Genomic DNA, 19177 nt, shown 5'->3' with positions numbered 1-19177 from the left:
GAGGAAAATGGGCCCCCCAGACCATCCGGGGATGGTTGGATCTACCTGAGCTGACATACCAGGGTATTCTGAAATGTAATGGCATTTACCGCTCTTTAGAACACCGGGGAGAAAGGGAACCATGGCCCAAGTCCTTCTACGTGGGTCCAGCAAGCCAGAGGGCCTATCCTACGGTGATTTCCCTGGTCCTGAGCACAAATTGGGATGGTTTTACTTAAGAGCCCCCTGAACCCACAGTGCAAGTCAGAGGCATTATGGAGGGAAGAGCCAAGTGGAAATCGTGGAAGTACCCACTCCCCACCTCAATCCAAGATAAATCTGAGGCAAGCCCACAATTCCTCTTGGGATGGCAGATCCTCATATCCCCTCCACAAAGACTCCCAGAACATTCTCATCATATCCCTATTCCTATCACATGTGCGCCCCTGCAAAAAGCAGACAGATCATGGTGCAGGATGGTGGGCTACAAACTGAGCTAAGGGGAAACCCAAGCAGCCCCTGCCGTGTGGGTGTAGTATTATTACTGGAGAGTCAATGCAGCCCCTAGTGTTTGGTCTGTGGCTAATGTTCTCTTCTTTTCTTTTTTTTCCTTTTTTTTTTTAAGATTTTATTTATTTATTTGAGAGAGAGAGAGAATGAGAGATAGCACGAGAGGGAAGAGGGTCAGAGGGAGAAGCAGACTCCCCGCTGAGCAGGGAGCCCGACGTGGGACTCAATCCCGGGACTCCAGGCTCATGACCTGAGCCGAAGGCAGTCGCTTAACCAACTGAGCCACCCAGGCACCCCTGTTCTATTCTTTTCAAAACCATCAGTAGAAAGGATCAAAAGCAGTTTGTTTGTAAGCGGGCAGGAGAGCAGTACACATTCTCTCTCTTGTCCCAGGGCCCCCCTGACTGCCCCACTCTCTCTCATGAGACACCCTGGTCATCAGCACATCCCATGGGCTGTCATGCTGGTCTGATAGATAAACAACATCATGTTATTTGGATCCAGGGAGCAGTGACAAGTCTCTGAAACTGAGGCTTAGAAAAGCAGTACAGAGTTGACTGATAGGGACAGCCACAGAAGCAGCATCACCTAAGAGACAGCTTCCAAATGGTGGCTGTCATGGCCAAGGTCAATAGGGAAAATCTGCCTCGTGGCTCCAAAGTGACCCCTCTCAACACTGAAGGACCTGAGAGGATCCAGCTTAAAGGGCCAGCCTCCTTAGTATGTCTGAGCTGTGGTACCTCTGACAGAAGTAAGGCAATCGAGAAATGTCAGGAGACAAGGAAAGAGTGAAACTGCCTTCAGAGCTTATTCCCCCAAAATACAAACAACATAAAATTTGACCTGTGGGCAGATTCCACGCCTTCTAAATTAATTGGCACGGGAACGGAACACTGAAGAGCCATGGTTTTATTTCGTATGTGCAGGGGTGTGGTAGCATCAGTGTTTACAATGCATGAGATCACAGAAACTTACAAAAGAAAAAGCAACTGCAAGCAAGGCAAAGCACACACCTTCCCAAGACCCCTGTGTACATAATGCATATAATAGTGGAGAAAAAAGACAGCAGTACAAACAAAATACCCTCAAACCAATTACACAACAGAGACCTAATACTGTCCTACAGAACATTTTTATAAAATTATTTATTTCGTGTAGATTATTTCAGTGGCAAATAAGCAATTTCTTTAAGAAAACTAAACATAATACCAATATTTATGTCACCAGGTAAGGTGACCATTCCCCAGGTTTCCTAATACTCAGGACTAAAAATCATTGTATTAGCATTACTTTATGTACATTCCTCAACCAGAACAAAGAAATAAAAGGAGCTCAGTGACATCACAAGTTATGGGTCATGCTGACCATATGAAGACAATACATCTTCAAGCCCTTCAGTATGACTCTGGTAAAGCACCTATTCAATGGATCTGCATCCCCAGCACCCTGTATCCCCTTTCACTCACCCCAGAGGCCCAAGAGCCTGGAGAATTCCTCACATGAGCTGCTCGGCTTCAGAGTGGCAGAGACCCACCCTCCTAGGCTGCTAGTGCCCTAGCGTTGAGGGACAAAGGATTGAGGGGAGTGGAGAAGATAGGAATGGAAGGGTGTTTATACACATGGGCTTCCCAGATCCCTCAACTCACAGAATAGAAAGACAGAGGGGTATTTCAGATGACTATACAACAAACTCTGTGCCGGAGCTAAGAGCCTTTCAAACATCCAGTGTCAGGGAAGTACCAGACATCAGACAGGCTGAAGAAGCAAAACAGCCACAGGGAAGGGTGATGATCAATACGGATGGGGAGGAAGTTGTGGGTGACCTGCTATGGCTTATGCATTCTATTTTTATCAATGTTGTTATTTATTTATGCCTGTCTTGTTCCAAAAAGATTTTTGTCCAGCATTCCAAAAAGACGGTGGATGAAGAGCATAAATTACAACGGAGCATAAATTACAACGGAAGCGGAAGGAAAATGGCAGAATGGAGGAGAAATGAACACAGCTTGGGACCAGCTCCCAATCCTCCAGGACTCACAGGCAGTTACAGATTTAATTCTGCCTTCTCAGCTCAGAGAAAAGTTAAGTCCATAGTCTTAAAAAAAATAAAAATCAGTTGTAAAATTATAAAACAGTTCTTAAAAGTTAAAATCAGACCTAACTTTCTTTCCACACAGGAAAGAACCATTTCAAGTGAATTTGAAATAGTATTTTGATGGTAGTCAGCCTAAGGATAAAAATATATCTTAAACTGCATTCAGGTAAAACAAATGAACAAATAAAACTGCATCCAGTAGATTTCATCCTAGCAATAATATTTCATTGCTATTTTGAATCCATAATATATATATGTAGAATAAAGTAAATAAGTAATTACATTGGCTGTTAGGAACCAAAATTTTCAGTGTAAAACAGAAACAAACATAAAAGAAAGTTAAGTAAAAACCCTGTAATCTGGGTTCTGTGAGAAATCTCTGTACCTTCCATTCAATTTTGCTGTGAAACTAACACTGCTCTAAAAAATAAAGATCATTTTTAAAAAAGCTCATAATTTGCTATTTAAATTGGAAATACTAATATAACTTATAATTTTTTTCTTTCTAAAAAATACTTATTTCCTAGCAACAGCCACTGAAACAGCTTAGAAACGACACTAGCTAGTAACACTTAACTCCTCTAGCACTTAAATTATGGCCTTTAAATAATTCCCACTAAAAGGAACCAGAACTCCTTCAAGAAATTACTTAGTCCAAGTCTAGGACAGAATACATACAAAATAAGCCTAAAACTATCAAAAACCATTACAGGATGATACAGAAGCAATTTCGCTCCAACTGGCCAAAGGTGGAAGATTTTGAGCAGCAAAAGATTTATCACTCAGGGGTGCCTGGGTGGCTCAGTCAGTTAAGCGTCTGCCTTCAATTCAGGTCATGATCTCAGGGTCCTTGGATCAAGCCTGGCATCAGGCTCTCTGCTCAGTGGGGTGTCTGCTTCTCCTTCTCCCTTTCACTCTCCCTCTGTTCTCTTTCTCTCTAATAAAAAAATATAAAAAAAATGATTTATTACTTCAATGGACTGAAACACATCAGATATATGAAAAGAGCCAAATTCATGATATTCCCTCCCACCCCAAAGAAGAGCTTATTGGACATCCCTGGAGTTTGCTGGGGCATCAACTCTTTATTCTGACAATTGATGAATAAAGGGGAAGAGTCTAGCATCTCTCTTGCCTTTGTTATAGCCTTTTTCAGAGTAACCAATTGATGAGGAGAGTTCTTTTTAGAAGAACCACAGATGATGAAATTAAAAATCACCATTTTGGGGACTGATGGCAGGATATTTCTGACTGCTCCAAAAACTCCTTCAGAATTCAGAACAGAAGTAAAAGAAGTTTCCATTGTCTCCTGAATATATAAAAGCTAAGTAATCAACTATTCCTGGAAAGCCTTCTTAGTACTCTGGCTCACTAAATTCTATAATGAGTGTAGAAAACTTTAAAAAAAAAAAACACAACTTTGGAATCCCTGGTGGAATAGTCAGGCAATAATCATCAATGACTGCTGAAACCTTAGATGAAAAGATGATGAGGAACTTTCCAGTGGAGGGATCAAATTAACACTGGACCCGTGGGTCAGTCTTAGCCTCACTGAAAGCAATGAAGTCGTCCTGCCCAAAAAAGAAAAAAAGTTGAAACTGAATCTACCCAGCCTCTAGCTGCAACTTTTATAGATCTCTAGCTCTATCAGTTCACAGACAATATGAGGGATAGTACAACACATTAACCACCACAGTTCCAAAATGTAGGAAATACTAAGATAATATCCAGATAACTTAAACAAATAAATGACATAAAGAGGGGAGGATGTTTTATACAGTTAGATTTAAGAAATATGTCATATACAGTATATGGGTTTTATTTTTAGATCCTGATTCAAACAAAAGAACTATAAAGAGACATAATTCCCCAAGTAACCAAAGAGCAGGGCACCTGGGTGGCTCAGTCGTTAAGCGTCTGCCTTTGGCTCAGGTCATGGTCCCAGGGTCCTGGGATCGAGTCCCACATTGGGATCGCTGCTCAGCGGGAAGCCTGCTTCTCCTTCTCCCACTCCCCCCGCTTGTGTTCCCTCTCTTGCTGTGTCTCTCTCTGTCAAATAAATAAAATCTTAAAAAAAAAAAGAAACCAAAGAACAAACTAAACCCAAAGCTAGCAGAAAGAAGGAAATAATAAAAATCAGAGCAGAGATAAATGAAAGACAGAACAAACAAACAAACAAAAAACAGGGAAAAAAAAATCAATGAAACTGAGAGTTGGTTTTTTTTTTTTAAAGATCAACAAATTGACAAATCTTTAGCTAGATGAACTAAGAAAGAGAGAAGATTCAAATAACTAAAATCAGAAATGAAAGAGGAGACATTACAACTGATGCCACAGAAATAAACAAGATTATAAGATACTACTATGAACAAGTGTATGCCAACAAATTGGGTAATCTAGAACAAATGGAAAAAATTTCTAGAAACATACAACCTACCAAGACTGAATCATGAAGGAACAGAAAATCCAAGGAGACCAGAAACTAGAAAGAAAATGGAATCAGAAACTGAAAATCACAAAGAAAAACCCAGGACCAGATGGCTTCACTAGAGAATTCTACCAAACATTTAAAGAATTAACACCAATTTTCTTGAAACCTTTCCAAAAAATCAAAGAGGAGAAAGGCTTCTAACTCATTCAATGAGGCTAATACTACCTTAATACCTAAGCAAGACAAGACATAACAAGAAAACTACAGACCAATATTTCTGATAAATATTGATGCAAATATCCTCAACCAAGTACCAGCAAACTGAATTCAACAACACATTAAAGGGACTGCACACCATGACCAAGTGAGATTTATTCCTGTAACACAAGAATAGTTCAACATATGAAAATCAATGTAATACACCATATATTTTTTAAAGATTTATTTATTTATTTGAGAGAGAGAATGAGATAGAGAGAGAGAACATGAGAGGGGGGAGGGTCAGAGGGAGAAGCAGACTCCCCACCGAGCAGGGAGCCCAATGCGGGACTTGATCCCGGGACTCCAGGATCATGACCTGAGCTGAAGGCAGTGGCTTAACCGACTGAGCCACCCAGGCGCCCAATGTAATACACCATATTAACCGAATAAAGGACAAAAACCACATGATCATCTTAATTGAGGCAGAAACAGATTTGACAAGATTCAACACCATTTCAATGACAAAACACTCAACAAACTAGGAATAGAAGGAAATCACCTCAACATAATAAAGGCCATGTATGAAAGTCCAGTTAACATCATATTCAATGATGAAAGACCACAAGCTTTTCCTCTATGATCAGAAACAAGGCAAGAATGCCTGCTCTTACCACTTCTATTCAACGGAGTATTGAAGTCTTAGCCAGAGCAACAAGGCAAGAAAAAGAAAAGATTCCATATACCAAAAAAAAAAAAAATTATGACTAAAACAAATTCAGCAAAATTGCAGAATACAAAATCAACATATAAAAATCAGCTGCATTTACAATAGCATCAAAAAGAATAAAATGCTCAATAAACCTAACCAAGGAGGTGAGACTCATACACTGAAAACTACAAAACACTGCTGAAAGAAATAAATGGAAAGAGATCCTGTGTTCATAGATTAGAAGGCTGAGTATTAAGATGTCCATTCTACCCAATGTGACCTATAGATTCAACGCAATCTCTATCAAAACTCCACTGCATTTTTTTGCAGAAATAGAAAAATTCATATGGGATTTCAAGGAACCCCAAGTAGCCCAAACAATTTTGAAGAAGAACAAAGTTGGAAGACTCACACTTCCTGATTCCAAAATATTACAAAGCTACAGTAATCAAAACAGTACGGTATTGGTATAAAAACAGACAAATAGGGGTGCCTAGGTGGCTCAGTCAGTTAAGCATCTGCGTTTGGCTCAGGTCATGATCTCGAGTCCTGGGACTGAGCCCTGTGTTGGGGGGGGGGGGGGAGTCTGTGCTCAGCAGGGAGTCTGCTTCTCCCTTTTCCTCTGCCCTTCCCCCACCCTGCTCATGCTCTTTCTCTCTCTCTCAAATAAATAAAATCTTTAAAAATAAAAACAAATAGACCAATGGAATATAGTAGAGAGGCCAGAGATAAACCCTCACATATATGCTCAAATGGTCTTCAACAAGGATTCTTGGACAACTGAACAGGGAATGGAGAGTCTTCTCAAGAAATGTTGGGAAAACTGGATATTCACATGCAAAAGAGTGAAGCTGGACCCTTACCTTACACCATATATAAAAATTAACTCAAAATGGATCAAAGACCTAAACATAAGACCCAATACTATAAAACTCTTAGAAGGAAACAAAGGGGAAAAGCTTTAACACTGAACTTGGTAATTTTTTTTTGGATATGACACCAAAGCACAGGCAACAAAAATGAAAACAGACAAATAATACATCAAACTTAAAAACTTTTGTGCATGAAGGGACACAATCAATAGAGTGAAAAGTCAATTTTGTTATGAGAGAAAATATTTGCAAATCATATTATCTGGTAAGGGGTTAATATCCAGAATACATAAAGACCTCCTATAACTCGGTAACAACAAAAATCAAATAACGTGATTTTTAAAATGGGCAAAGACCTGAATGGCCATTTCTCCAAAAATGATAGGCTAATAGCTAATAACCATAGGAAAAGATGCTCAATATCACTAATCACTAGAGAAATGCAAATCAAAACCACATTATCAAAAAAAAAAAAAAAAAAGAACAAGTTTTGGTGGGAATGTAGAGAAACCGGACCTCTTACGCACTGATGGGAGTGTAAAATGGTGCAACTGGTATGGAAAATAGTAAGGAGGTTCTCCAAAAAAGGAGAAATGGAACTAACATACGCTCCAACAATCCCATTTCTGTGTATGTATCCAAAAGAATAGAAATCAGGGCCTTGAAGAGATATATACATACCCATGTTCGTAGCAGCACTATTCACAATAGACAAGAGGTGGAAACACCCAAATGTCCACTGATGGATGAATGGAACAAAATGTAGGCTATACATACAATGGAATATTAGTCAGCCTTAAAAAGAAAGTCTTGTCGCATACTACAACATGGATGAACATCGAGGATGTGATACAAAGTGAAATAAGCCAGTCGCAAAAAGACAAATAATGTTTGATTCCACTTATATGAGGTACCCAGAGCAGTCAAATTCATAGAAACAGAAAGCAGAATGGCCGTTGCCAGCGGGGAGGGGGAAAGAGGAGTTATTGTTTAATGGGTGGGGTTCATGACAACGTAAATATACTTAACATTATTGAATTGCACACCTAAAAATCATTGAGATGATCAGTTTTACACTACATGTTTTTTATCACAATAAAAAGACAATTGACGTAATCAGGAGAAACAGAACATGAATTCTCTACACAGTTATTTTCATTTAATCCCGTACTCAGATACAACTACTTAACCCTGAAATGGTAGAAAAACACACGTTTATTGAGAGGTAGAAGACCTGGCTTCCAGCCCCAGATCTCCTAACTAGGTATTAAATGATGTTAAAGAATTACCTTTATTGGATACAATGACATTATGGATGTGCTTTTTTAAAAAGTATATTTGGGTGAAGTTATGTTTTCCTTTTTTAAAGAAAGATTTATTTATTTGAAAGACAGAGAGAAAGAGAGAGAGTGAGCATGGGTGGGGAGGGGCAGAAAGAGAGGGAGAGAGAATCTCAAGCATGAGCGCAGGACCCTGAGATCATGACCTGAGCCGAAATCAAGAATCAGATGCTCAACTGACTGAGCCACCCAGGCGCCTCTGAAGTTATGTTTTCTAAGATTTGCTTTAACATATTCCAGCCAAAAAAGAAAAAAGAGTACTAGGCAGTGGTACATGAGAAAGTACAGCGAAATAGTCATAATTACTGAAGCTGTATGATGAACCTGGGTATTCAGTATACTATTCTCTCTGCTTTGTGAATATTTTTACTTTTTCACAATAAAAAGTTTAAAACAAAATAAAATAGGGGGAGAAAAGGATGGCTGGATGTTTGGAAAGGATGACACAGCATTAATTTATTGAGATTTTATAACAACAGTATATTTCACATGCTATTGTTAATTTTTTAAAAAGCATTACATTTCATTTTAACTTGTGTTTAATAAATTAAAAAAAAAAAAGAAAGAAACTGAAAGGAAATTGAAAGGATTTTCAAGCTTCAAGTAAATGTTCCTCACCACCTCCCCCAGCCATAAATGAACAAAACAAAGAAGGTAAGTGAGTGGGGAACAGGGAACAGGTGCAAAGGGTAGCATGGAGAGTGGCCTGCCAGGGCCACATCTGCACAGTAATGGAGGGATTTCTGCTGGGAACAATTGCACCTCATCATGGGATATAAACCACGCACGGGGGCGCCTGGGTGGCTCAGTTGGTTAAGCGACTGCCTTCGGCTCAGGTCATGATCCTGGAGTCCCGGGATTGAGTCCCGCGTCGGGCTCCCTGCTCGGCAGGGAGTGTGCTTCTCCCTCTGACCCTCCTCCCTCTCATGCTCTCTATCATTCTCTCTCTCTCAATAAATAAATTAAAAAAAAAAAAACTTAAAAAAATAAATAAATAAACCACGCACGGGAATTTGCTGCTCAGTATTCCCAAGACACACAGGATGGCCCTGTCTTAATTCCGGGAGTAGAAAGAAATCAGTCAAGCAAGGACTTCAGAACAAGGATGAAGGGTACACAAGACCGCAAAACGATAGCCTTCAGGAGAAAGAAGAGACAAAGATGCAATATAAAAAATAAGGAAGGAAGCTAATTTCATGAAGCTCAGAACACTGATGAAAAAAGATCCAAACAGGTAGGCAAGTCAACCACCAGCAGCACCTAAGGCTGGACGACAAATGGCATCAACTAGCAGAGTCTGGTGAGATCTAAACAAAAGGGAACAAGAAAGTCAACTGGAATGATCCAGAAAAATGGGGTCAGGTCCCAAGGAAGGGAGAGGGTTTGGAAGAGCAGTCACCCTGAGGCCGGGAGGGTGGCCAGCAAGGAGCTGGGCGGCAGCCCCGGGTGAAGCACTTCACCTCTCTGTAATCCCACCATCTGCAAGATCTATTCAAAGAAAGGCCAGGGTCCCTTCCTCAATTCTGAGTGAGTTTGTTTTCCAAACACTCCTGGCTGCAAGGACGACTGAGCACAAGGGGATACAAAGTAAAGAAACTACTGACATCTCAACTGAAAGACGGATTTTAAATTTGCCTGGAAGGCTTGCTGTCAGTATCTCAACTGCCTGCGGACAAGAAAGGGGGTCTCCAGGATCGCCTAGGATTCCATTATACACCAGGAAGACAGGAGGAAAATGAAGAAATTCCCTGTGGCCAGGCCCAGTGTGCACAAGGATACTGTAGCACAGGCCAAGGGAAGCAGACCCCCAGCGGTTGCTGCTTTGACAGATCACCGGACCCTGGCCACAGGCAGCATGCTACCCACTCACACTCCCCAGGTTTGGCCACTCCATAAATTCTCTGGGCACCTGTGCCCAACACAGCTCCCTAGCGTGCCCCATGTGATGTTTAAATATTAACACCACCAACATGGGCCACATGTACCTTAGTCCACGTCTTAATACCAGCCCCACAAAACAATCTTGAGGTAGAGAGAATTATCCTCATTTTAGGGTGAGGGAAACTGAGGCTCGGTGAGGGCAAGTCATTTGCCAGACTGCCTGACCAATGAGCAGCAGGGCGAGCTTCTCCAGGCAGAGTGGTGTTTTTGTTCCCCGTTGGAGAAAGACTCTCAATTACAAATAAGTCAATGCTGAGCCGAGGTCCCCAGGCTTCTCAGGGAGGCCTTATCCAACAGGAGAGCTTATTGAATGCTACCTCAGGGCTGAAGGGTCTCTTGCCTCTGGCACAAGAGGCTGGGCCAGCAGGGTGGGGTCACTCCAGAGGGTCCAGAGCCCAGCAGCATGGCGCTATGGTTCTATGGCCAGAGCCCTAGGACAACGCTGATGGGGTCAGGACGGGGTGAGGGATGGAGAGGAAGGTGTTGGTGTGGAAGTCACCCAGCAGGGAAGACAGTCCTGGCATTCCACAGCCAGGGCCCAGGGGGAGGGAGGGAAGGAAGGTCTCGCCGCCCCGCTAGAGCACAAAGTCCTGCCATTTCCCCATGCAACCTCAACTTCCCCTGGTAGAGAGCGAACCTCGGTTTCTCGCAAAACACACACCCAAACCTCAGCGGTGGGGGAAGTCCACCTTCTCGACTCTTCTTCCAACGTTACAGACATCCTATGCTGAAACGAGCCAACCCCCTTCCAGGCCAAGAGACCATCAGGTTCTAGAGCCTTGTTCATTCTCTTTGCACAGTTGCATGTGTTTGAGTCCTGCCCTCACTTGTCACAGATCCTGCTCCTTAAGCATCGGACCATGGACAGCGAGGCAGAAGACCTGGCTTCCAGCCAAGGTTCCCCTACATACCCTGTCATGTTGCCAGTGTCCTGCTTCTCTCTGCCTCAGTTTGCTCACCTTCGAGGAGGGAAAAATTGCCTAATTGCCTAATTGCCTCACCCAAGTGTTGGATAAATGGAGACCAGGGAGGCAACCCCCCCACCGAATTCCTAAGCAGCAGTACTATTACCAACGCCTACCACTGTGCTCATGTTTCTTTCCAACCCCCGCCCCCCGACCCCCAATCTCCAAGGCCCAGGAGCACGGGCAATAAAATAGCGGCACTGGAGGCCCAGAACAGCCCGAGCCCTCTGCCCCGCAGGTTTGCCTGATGCCCTCAATAAAGATGACTCTGACAGAACCACGAGGGAAAAGGAAACATTCTTCTCCAGCAGCCAGAGGGGCTTCCCTCTTGCCTGTCCTCCCAGATCACCTAGCAACACTGCCCCTTCCCCCAGAAAGCTCTGGATCAGTGACCCTGGGAACTGCCTAAGTCCTAAAGAGGGTTTAAAAACGCCAGTGTTCCTCTCTGTTCTGCTTTCTAGAGGTATCCTTTTAAGCAACCCCATGTTTCAGTTCAGCCTTGTGAGCTCTGCAGAGGAAGAGAGCTTACTCCACATCACCTGGAAAACAGATGCTCGTTCTTACATATGTGACTTGAGCAGCCTCACAGATTCATATAAAAAAGTAACTGGCCATCTACAGAGTAAACCAGGCTGGATTGCCAGGCAGCCCCAGCACAAATCACTGTTCAAGCCAGGCCTGTGACGAAGCGTGTACTGGCGGGGCTGGGCAGGAGAGGCTGAAGGGGGCAAAGCAGGCAACCCGCTCTAAGGACGGATGGCTAGTGAAGGGCAAAAGCACTGAAGAGGCGTACGAGGCAGGGCCAGGTTCAGGGAGCCCGCTGCAGGATGAGCTCCGTAATCTCCGCCCTGCTACCCAACCTCATGGGTATCCCATAGTAGGCTGTGCCTGGGCTGACATATACAAACGTAGTCTGGGCCACTTGGTAGAGGCCAGCAAAGAAGGGGTTCAAGAGATAGGCTGCCACGTTCAAGGGGAAGATTTGCCCAGCATGCGTGTGCCCAGAAAGAATCAGGTTAATATCTGGCCGATCCTGCAGGGCTCTCTTGGCAGCCAGCGGCTGGTGAGCTAGCAAGATGGTGGTGTGGTCTGGGCTGCAGCCCCCCAGGGCCTTGACGAGATCCATGCCGTGGCCGGAGTAGTGCAGGATGTCTGCTTCGATATCGTCCACCCCAGCCAAGCAGATCCAGCCCTCCTCCTCTCCGCCCCCATGATGGGGCCCCGGGGCGGAAATCTTCACGTTCTCATTGTGAAGGGGCTTGACATTCAGGGATGCCAGCAGCGCAAACCAGTTGCTGACGTCCGACGTGTAGTATTCATGATTCCCCGTGACAAAGTAGGTGCCGAGGCGTGAGTGGAGCTGGCCCAAAGGAGCCACAGCTGTGCGGAGGATGGAGGCTTCGGCGTCACAGAGGTCACCCACGATCACTGTGACGTCTGGGTCCAGCATGTTCACCATCCTCACGAACATCTCCATCTTGGTCCTGCCCACTGTGGGGCCCAAGTGAATGTCTGAGAGGAGCACGATCTTGAGGCTGTCCATCGAGGGAGGCAGCTGCTGGATGGGCACCTCCACAGTTTTCACAGCTGGGGGCTGGGCGGCATTCAGCAGCCCCAGCACGCTGAGCACGGCGGTCACTACCACTGCCAGGGCTGGCCTGACAGCCAGCTTCCTTGTCTTGTCAAGGCTGCCCACGGCCCGACCACTGCGCCAGGCCAAGAGCTGGGAGGCCTGCTCCATGCCACTGAGGGTACACAGGAAGAAGAGCATGATGATGTATGCCCCGAGGCAGGAGTAGGCCGCCACGGAGAAGAGATAGGGCTCCTCGGCCACTAAAAAGAGCATGGTGAAGAAACTGGAATGGGCCAGGGCCAGAAATGCCACAACAGCCATCTTCCAAAGCTGAAAACAGGTGGACTCTGCGGCTGGGGAGTGGCTGAGGTTGCTGACTGTGCTACGCCAGATGTAGAGGGAGCCAATGAGCATGAGCGAGTTGGCAAACAGGGCGAGCTGCAGGCGCAACAGCCAACGCCAGGCCCTGAGCTCGAGGCTCCCCGCCAGATAGGAGCGGGACACAATCATGGACACGAAGACAGTGCTGGCAGCCAGGGCAGCCTTTGCACCCAGGGACAGCTGCCTGAAGATCGCCATGTTCTCTGCTCCTAAAAGGGTCCCCTGCCAGTTCTGTGCGGGCGGGCTCGGGAAGGCGAGTTCCTTAGAAAGGACAGTGGCCAAGCAGAGGTTTCCAGGTCAGCTCCGCCTGCAACCAGGAACTGGCGTCAGCTTTGTGGGATATTAGAGTTTCCTTGTCCCCATTCAAAACCTGAAGGTCACTCATATCTACCCAACCCTCCTTGAATCCAAGTCACTCAAATGCCAGTCGGTTGCTACACTTTATTATTAAAATACAGAGTGGATTGTCATGTGGTGGGCAGTTCTCGTTTTCTTACTGATAGTTTTCTGAATGTTTAAAAGTTTTTCCACAGAGCATATGAACTTTTTTTTTATAATAAGAAAAACGTTATTTTAAATTAGCGGTTCTCAAAGTGTGGTCTGGGGAGACCCTTTCAGGAGGCACATTTATTCAAAATTATGTTCATAATAATACTAAGCTATAACTGTCTTTTGCATTCTCATTCTCTCATGAGTGCAGAGTGGGGTTTTCCAGAGGCTCAGTGACATGTGATGTGGCAAGACTGAATGTACCCGGCTATCATCTATTAGGACAGGTGTGAAAGACGTTTGCAAAAATGTAAAACAGTGCCACTCTTCCCCCTCAAGTTTGGGGAGAAATACTGTTATTTTTCAAAAGATATAGTTTGTTAACATATAATGATTATTTCTTAAATAATAAATATTTTAAAATTTTCTATTTTAATTTCTAGGACAAAGTGTGAGAACCGCTGTTCTATATACATGTAAACAAGGAAATTGTGGAAAGCTAGTTTGCTTGCATCTCTCCGAAGCTCTGGGCCCAGGAAGGACACCTAGACACCTGACATAAGAATTCCTGGGGTGAAGCCGGCCTCCCCGTGTAGGCTCTGGGCACCCCCCTGCTGGATGATACTGCATAACCGTTTTCCAGGGGGCTACCCTTCCCACCAGCTCCTCACCCATAAACCCTGATCTCTCTCCTCCCACAACCCTCCCAGATATTGGTTAAGATCTGCCACCACCCCCCATTTTCTCTGCCACCGTTCCCTGCAACAGTTCCCCAACTCCACCCTGGCCAGTGGTTCTCACAGCTGGGTAGCTCTCACCCCGAGGGCGGGCGGGCGGGCGGGCGCGCGCGCGCGCGCGCGCACACACACACACACACACACACACACACACACACAATGGGGAAGGGAAACCAGAAACGGAGGCAGACAGAAGTTAGCAAACACTCAATTTGAGATGACCTTTCCCTAAAACCCCAAATTAAGCTATTCTCAGCAGCTGTTTTTCAACTACTTAAAATTTTCAACTTTGATTTTAGATAAATCTATGACTTTTCTCTAAGCACTCGTTGAAAGCCTTTTATCAAGGGATGCAATTTACAAGTAAACGGGCCCAAATTTCCCCTCCTTCTACTGAAAACACGCCCAGCATCAGCCCACCCAAACTTTGGGGGAACCACAGTCCGTTCGCTAAACGTGCAGAGGGGCAGGTGCCCATTTCAGTTACCTGCCCGCCCCTCCCCGCCCCCCCCAATCTGTCCACGACTGGGATGCTGACCTCCCCAGGCAGCGGTCTGGAGGCCTCTCAGGTCCATGCTTTAGCTCTGACTAGTTAACTGAGACTGTCTTCCCGCCAATTTTGCACTCCCCCACCATCTCACCTACTTGCTCCGCCGGACCTCCCTCCAGCAACGCTGGGTGCCACTTGCAGCCTATCTCTTGCCCACCCTTGGCCTGCACCGCCAAACCCTGAAGATCGGGAAAATCCAAGCCAAAAAAGTAGGCAGCAGAGAGTGGCGAGAAGGGGACGAGATGTCTGAAAGGAGAACACCTCGAAGGAATCAATCCAACGTTCCCATCGCGGGGGCCTCATCTTGACCCCATTTTTCTCCTTCCGGAGCGCTCCGCAGCACCAGAACTGGTCAAGGGAGGGCGCCTCAAGTCACAGCCCAAGGCGCCCTCCAATGCCGAGCGTTCCTTGGATTCCCCCCCCCCCCCCGGAAACCTGCAAAGCTGGAAAGGTTTGGGCGCACCTTATCTCACCCCGTCCTTGCACCAACGGGGAAGGGGGTCCAAGCGAAAGGGGCGACCGGGGCTGAGCACGCGAGCGACAGAGCTTACCGGGGAGGACGCGCGCCCCGCCCGGCCCGCCCCCGAGGGGAGGGCCGGTCCACTGCCTGCGCTCCTCCAGCTGCCTGCCTGCCGGGGCGCGCTCCGGCGTCCCAGGCCCACGCCCTGCAGGGCCCCCGGGCGGCCGCAGCCCCCGCCCAGTCCCCCGCCAGCCTGCCACCTATCAGTGCACCCCCGCGCGGGGTCCTGTGGACTTACGCGCAGGCCGCGGGCAGAACCCAGCAGCAGCGGCACCAGCAGTAGAGAGAGAATGCGAACCACCCCCAGCAAGTCCATTCTCCAGCCTCTCTGTTCCGCAGTGGGCGCGCGGGCCAGCCGCTCCGCGTCACTTGACTTAGGACCCGTGGCCTGGCACCGCCCCTTACCGGCCCTGCTGTGGGCCCCACGCCTGCTCCGCCCCTCGCTCCGCCCCGCGACCGCGGAGCCGTGGGCGGGGGCGAGGAGGGGCCTGGGCGAACCCGGGGGCCGCGGGCGGTCGCGTGACTCCTGGATAGTGTTATCTGGATTTTGCTGGCAGCTGCCGCGGGGAGGAACCCTTTAGGCAGGCAATCAGGAGGCCTGACTGTCAGCAGCTTGATAACGCGCCCCGGGGTTGGACTTTAACAAGGGTCTCCTTGCTCCCTTGCTGCCTTGAGAGGACAGAAGGGGAAGTTGAGACCAGATACGCCTAAGCGGAGGAGATAGAATGTTAGCCCTGCGTCCGGGGCTCTCCGCAAGACTTATCCAGGGATCCGCAAAGTGTGGCCCCTGGACCAACTGCATACCTGGTACTTGTCAGAAATGAAAGTTCCAGGGCGTCACCCAGAAACGCTCAATCAGAAACTCTAGGAATGGGGTACAGAAATCTGCATTTTTACAAATGTTCCAGGTTATTCCAGTGAGAATTTGAGAGCCACTGTGCTAGATTACTGATAGTTTTAGAGGTATGGTTCAACCGTGACAAAATTTGAATACCAACCCGCAAAGCACCCGGGTTTGCAGAATTTCTACTTCATGGTTGGGTTTTGGAGGTAAGAGAAGCAACACCTCCCACCTTTCAATTTTGCACGAGTCTCCCAGCATCCTTGCAATGCAGGGAATCTGTCAAATGGGTGTGAAATAGTATTATATCTTTTTACACTTGGGAAGAAAAGGTCTCTGCAGCCTCAATTACAGAATCTTTTCCTGGCTGGTTCCCCAGGAGCTCTGAAAATTCCACTTCCCTTCACTGACACTGCAAGATTCTCAGCTTTAATGGAAACTGAGTTTCAGAGGGAATTCACTTCTATTTTTTTTCTTCAGTTTATTTATTTATTTAAAGTTTTAATTTTAATTCCGGTTAGTTAACATAGTGTTATATTAGTTTGGGTGCACAGTATAGTGATTCAACACTTCCATACATCACCCTGTGCTCATCACTACAAGTGAGCTCCTAATCCCCATCACCTAGTTAACTTACCCCCGCACCACCTCTGCTCTGGTAACCATCAAATTGTTCTCTAGAATTGAAAGTCTGTTTCTTGCTTTGTCTCTCTTATTTTTTTCCCTTTGCTTGTTTGTTTTGTTTCTTAAATTCCACATGAGTGAAATCATACGGTATTTGTCTTTCTGACTGACTTATTTTGCTTAGCACTATACTCTCTAGCTCTATCCATGTCATTGCAAATGGTAATATTTCATTCTTTATTATGGCTGAATAACATTCCATTATATATATATACACTACACCTTCTTTATCTATCAATCGATGGGCACTTCGGCTGTTTCCATATCTTGGCTATTGTAAATAATGCAGTTATAAACATATGGGTGCATGTATCCCTTTGAATCAGTGTTCATGTATTCTTGAGTAAATACCCAGTAGTCCAGTTGCTGGATCATAAGGTTGTTCTATTTTGCTTTTCTATATGTATGTGTGTGTCAGTATAAAAAACTTTTAAATATATACATATATTTAATTCTTTCCAGCTTTATTTGTTATAATTGACAGCACAAAATTCTTTTAAATATTAGATTTTGTTAACTCCTTATTTTGAAAAATAAAATGTAAGGTTAAATTATGCTATTAACAGATTCCCTCCTGAACTAAACTTTAGTTAGGCTCTTCCTGTCCATTCCAGGCCTGCATTGCCTTGTCTTAGCAAAGAATCCTGCTTAGTCAGTTTAGGGAAAATTCCCTGACTCTTGATACCTGATCAAGTTCCTCATCCCCTAATTTGACTTCTAAGTCTTTGACCTGCCCTTAGCAAGAATTTTCCGATATCCCCTGTTGTAATTTTCTACCCACAACCCCCTCACTCTGCTGGTAAGCTATAAGTCCCCAGCTGTCTTTGTTTTTGCTCTACTTAGAATTGAAACCTAAAAAATAGAAAGAAAGAATTGAAAGCTCTCTCTCTCCCCGATTACAACATCTTTTTTTTAAGGTTTTATTTATTTATGAGAGAGAGAGCGCAAGTGAGGGGAGGGGCAGAAGGAGAGGCAGATTCCCCGCTGAACAGGGAGCATGACATGTGTTTCCATCACAATCCCAAGACCCAGAGATCATGACCTGAGCCAAGGCAGACGCTTCACTTACTGAGCCACCCAGCTACCCCACATTACAACATCTTGAAGGAAGTCTTCCTTACCATTTTAACAAGTGTCAGAATAATTTTTTCTTTAACACTATTTTGTACAACTTGTGGATCCTTAAAAAAAACCTCAATTCGGTTTTTAAACGCTGGAAGAAATGACTATGGAAGTCAAGAATAGTGGTTACTTATGGGGGTGAGGAGCTGAGATTGGGACCCAGCCCATGCAGGGGCTTTTGGGGGCTGGGAGGCAAGAGAGTTTTGTTTCTTGAACTGAAAGGTGGTTACAAGGGTTTTCTCCATAATATAACTCATTAAGTCATGTATTTGTTTTGTATCACTTTCTGTATCTGTTTTTAAAATAAGTTAAAAAGTTATATTTTACTTTTAAAAATGTTTCAAAAACCTTTTGTATTATGTAACAAAATAGCTAAAATTCCATTTGTTCATGCCTTTCTCTTTTCCCACTGGGCATTTCCTTGAGAAACTGAGAAATAGTCACTGGCTCTCCCTTCTCAGGTTCTTCTCATGCCTGAAACACCGACTGCTTCTCCTTGTATGGTGAAGTCCTTTTCAAACCCTGCAACCTGGGTCCAGTACTGAAAAGCAAGGTCTTTGGAAGCTGACACACCTGGATTAAAATTCCAAGTATGCCACTTAATATCTATGTGACTGTGGGCAAGTTACTTAACTTCTCTGAGCTTCAGTTCCTTCATTGGTAAAATAGTATCATTCTTCATTGGTAAATTGGTAGATCATTTTCTTCATTGGTAAAATAATATCAAACTCACAGGGTAGTTGGGGAAGTGAGCAGAGGTGATGACTACAAGACATTTGGCACATACAGAGTGTTAGTAGGACAGTTGATGAAGTCAGAATTAGGCCTGTAAGTTAATTTCTTGAGTTCGATAAGGGTACAAAGTCTGAAGATTAAATAATAGTTTTGTATTAATTTATTGATTTGGATACTCACACTGTGGTTATATAAGAGGATGTCTTTGTTTTTAGGAAACAAAAGGGCATCACCTTTGCAACTCTCAAACAGTTCAGGAAAAATGAGTGTATACCTACATGTGGAAGAGTAAAGCAAATATAAAACGTTGACATTTGGGGACTCAAACAAGGAATTCTTTGTACTGTTTTTTCAACTTTTTTCTAAGTCTGAGTTATTGCAAAATGAAGTTAAAAAAATTTTTTTTAATCCTTAGCACATGGCAGATTCAGTTTTTCCCACTCTCCCAGCTTATAGGCGCAAGGTGATAATATACAGCAGGCATTCTTAACTGAATTGAGGC

The 19177-nt window shown here is 44.9% G+C and overlaps 2 protein-coding genes across 5 annotated transcripts in view; both read right to left on the bottom strand.

The window, feature by feature from the left end:
• Window positions 1-15688, bottom strand: part of GLB1 (galactosidase beta 1) — an 85801-nt gene extending 70113 nt beyond the window's left edge. Inside the window, exon 1 of one of the 3 annotated variants that reach the window (XM_027583169.2) lies at window positions 15532-15688. In XM_027583169.2, the coding sequence (XP_027438970.1) occupies window positions 15532-15609 (78 nt within the window). In that variant the 5' untranslated portion in view covers window positions 15610-15688. Of the gene's footprint in view, window positions 1-15236; window positions 15341-15531 lie in introns of those variants that run through there. The other 2 variants (XM_027583168.2, XM_027583170.2) reach the window with 2 other exon arrangements.
• On the bottom strand, window positions 9044-15285 carry TMPPE (transmembrane protein with metallophosphoesterase domain). 2 transcript variants are annotated; one of them, XM_027583171.2, is made up of 2 exons: window positions 15237-15285; window positions 9044-13304 (listed from the first exon to the last, which is right to left on the bottom strand). In XM_027583171.2, exon 2 carries the CDS (start codon window positions 13193-13195, stop codon window positions 11852-11854), a length of 1344 nt encoding a protein of 447 aa, XP_027438972.1. In that variant the 5' UTR covers window positions 13196-13304; window positions 15237-15285; the 3' UTR covers window positions 9044-11851. The 2 variants fall into 2 exon arrangements, with proteins under 2 accessions (XP_027438972.1, XP_027438973.1); XM_027583172.2 differs by lacking the exon at window positions 15237-15285 and adding an exon at window positions 14869-14999.
• Window positions 15689-19177: the final 3489 nt, after the last annotated feature.

Source organism: Zalophus californianus, chromosome 1, assembly GCF_009762305.2.
Source record: "Zalophus californianus isolate mZalCal1 chromosome 1, mZalCal1.pri.v2, whole genome shotgun sequence".
NCBI classification, from domain to species: Eukaryota; Metazoa; Chordata; class Mammalia; order Carnivora; family Otariidae; genus Zalophus; species Zalophus californianus.
The sequence above is the reverse complement of the archived record's forward strand: the minus strand, read 5'-3'. Positions and strand labels throughout refer to the sequence as shown.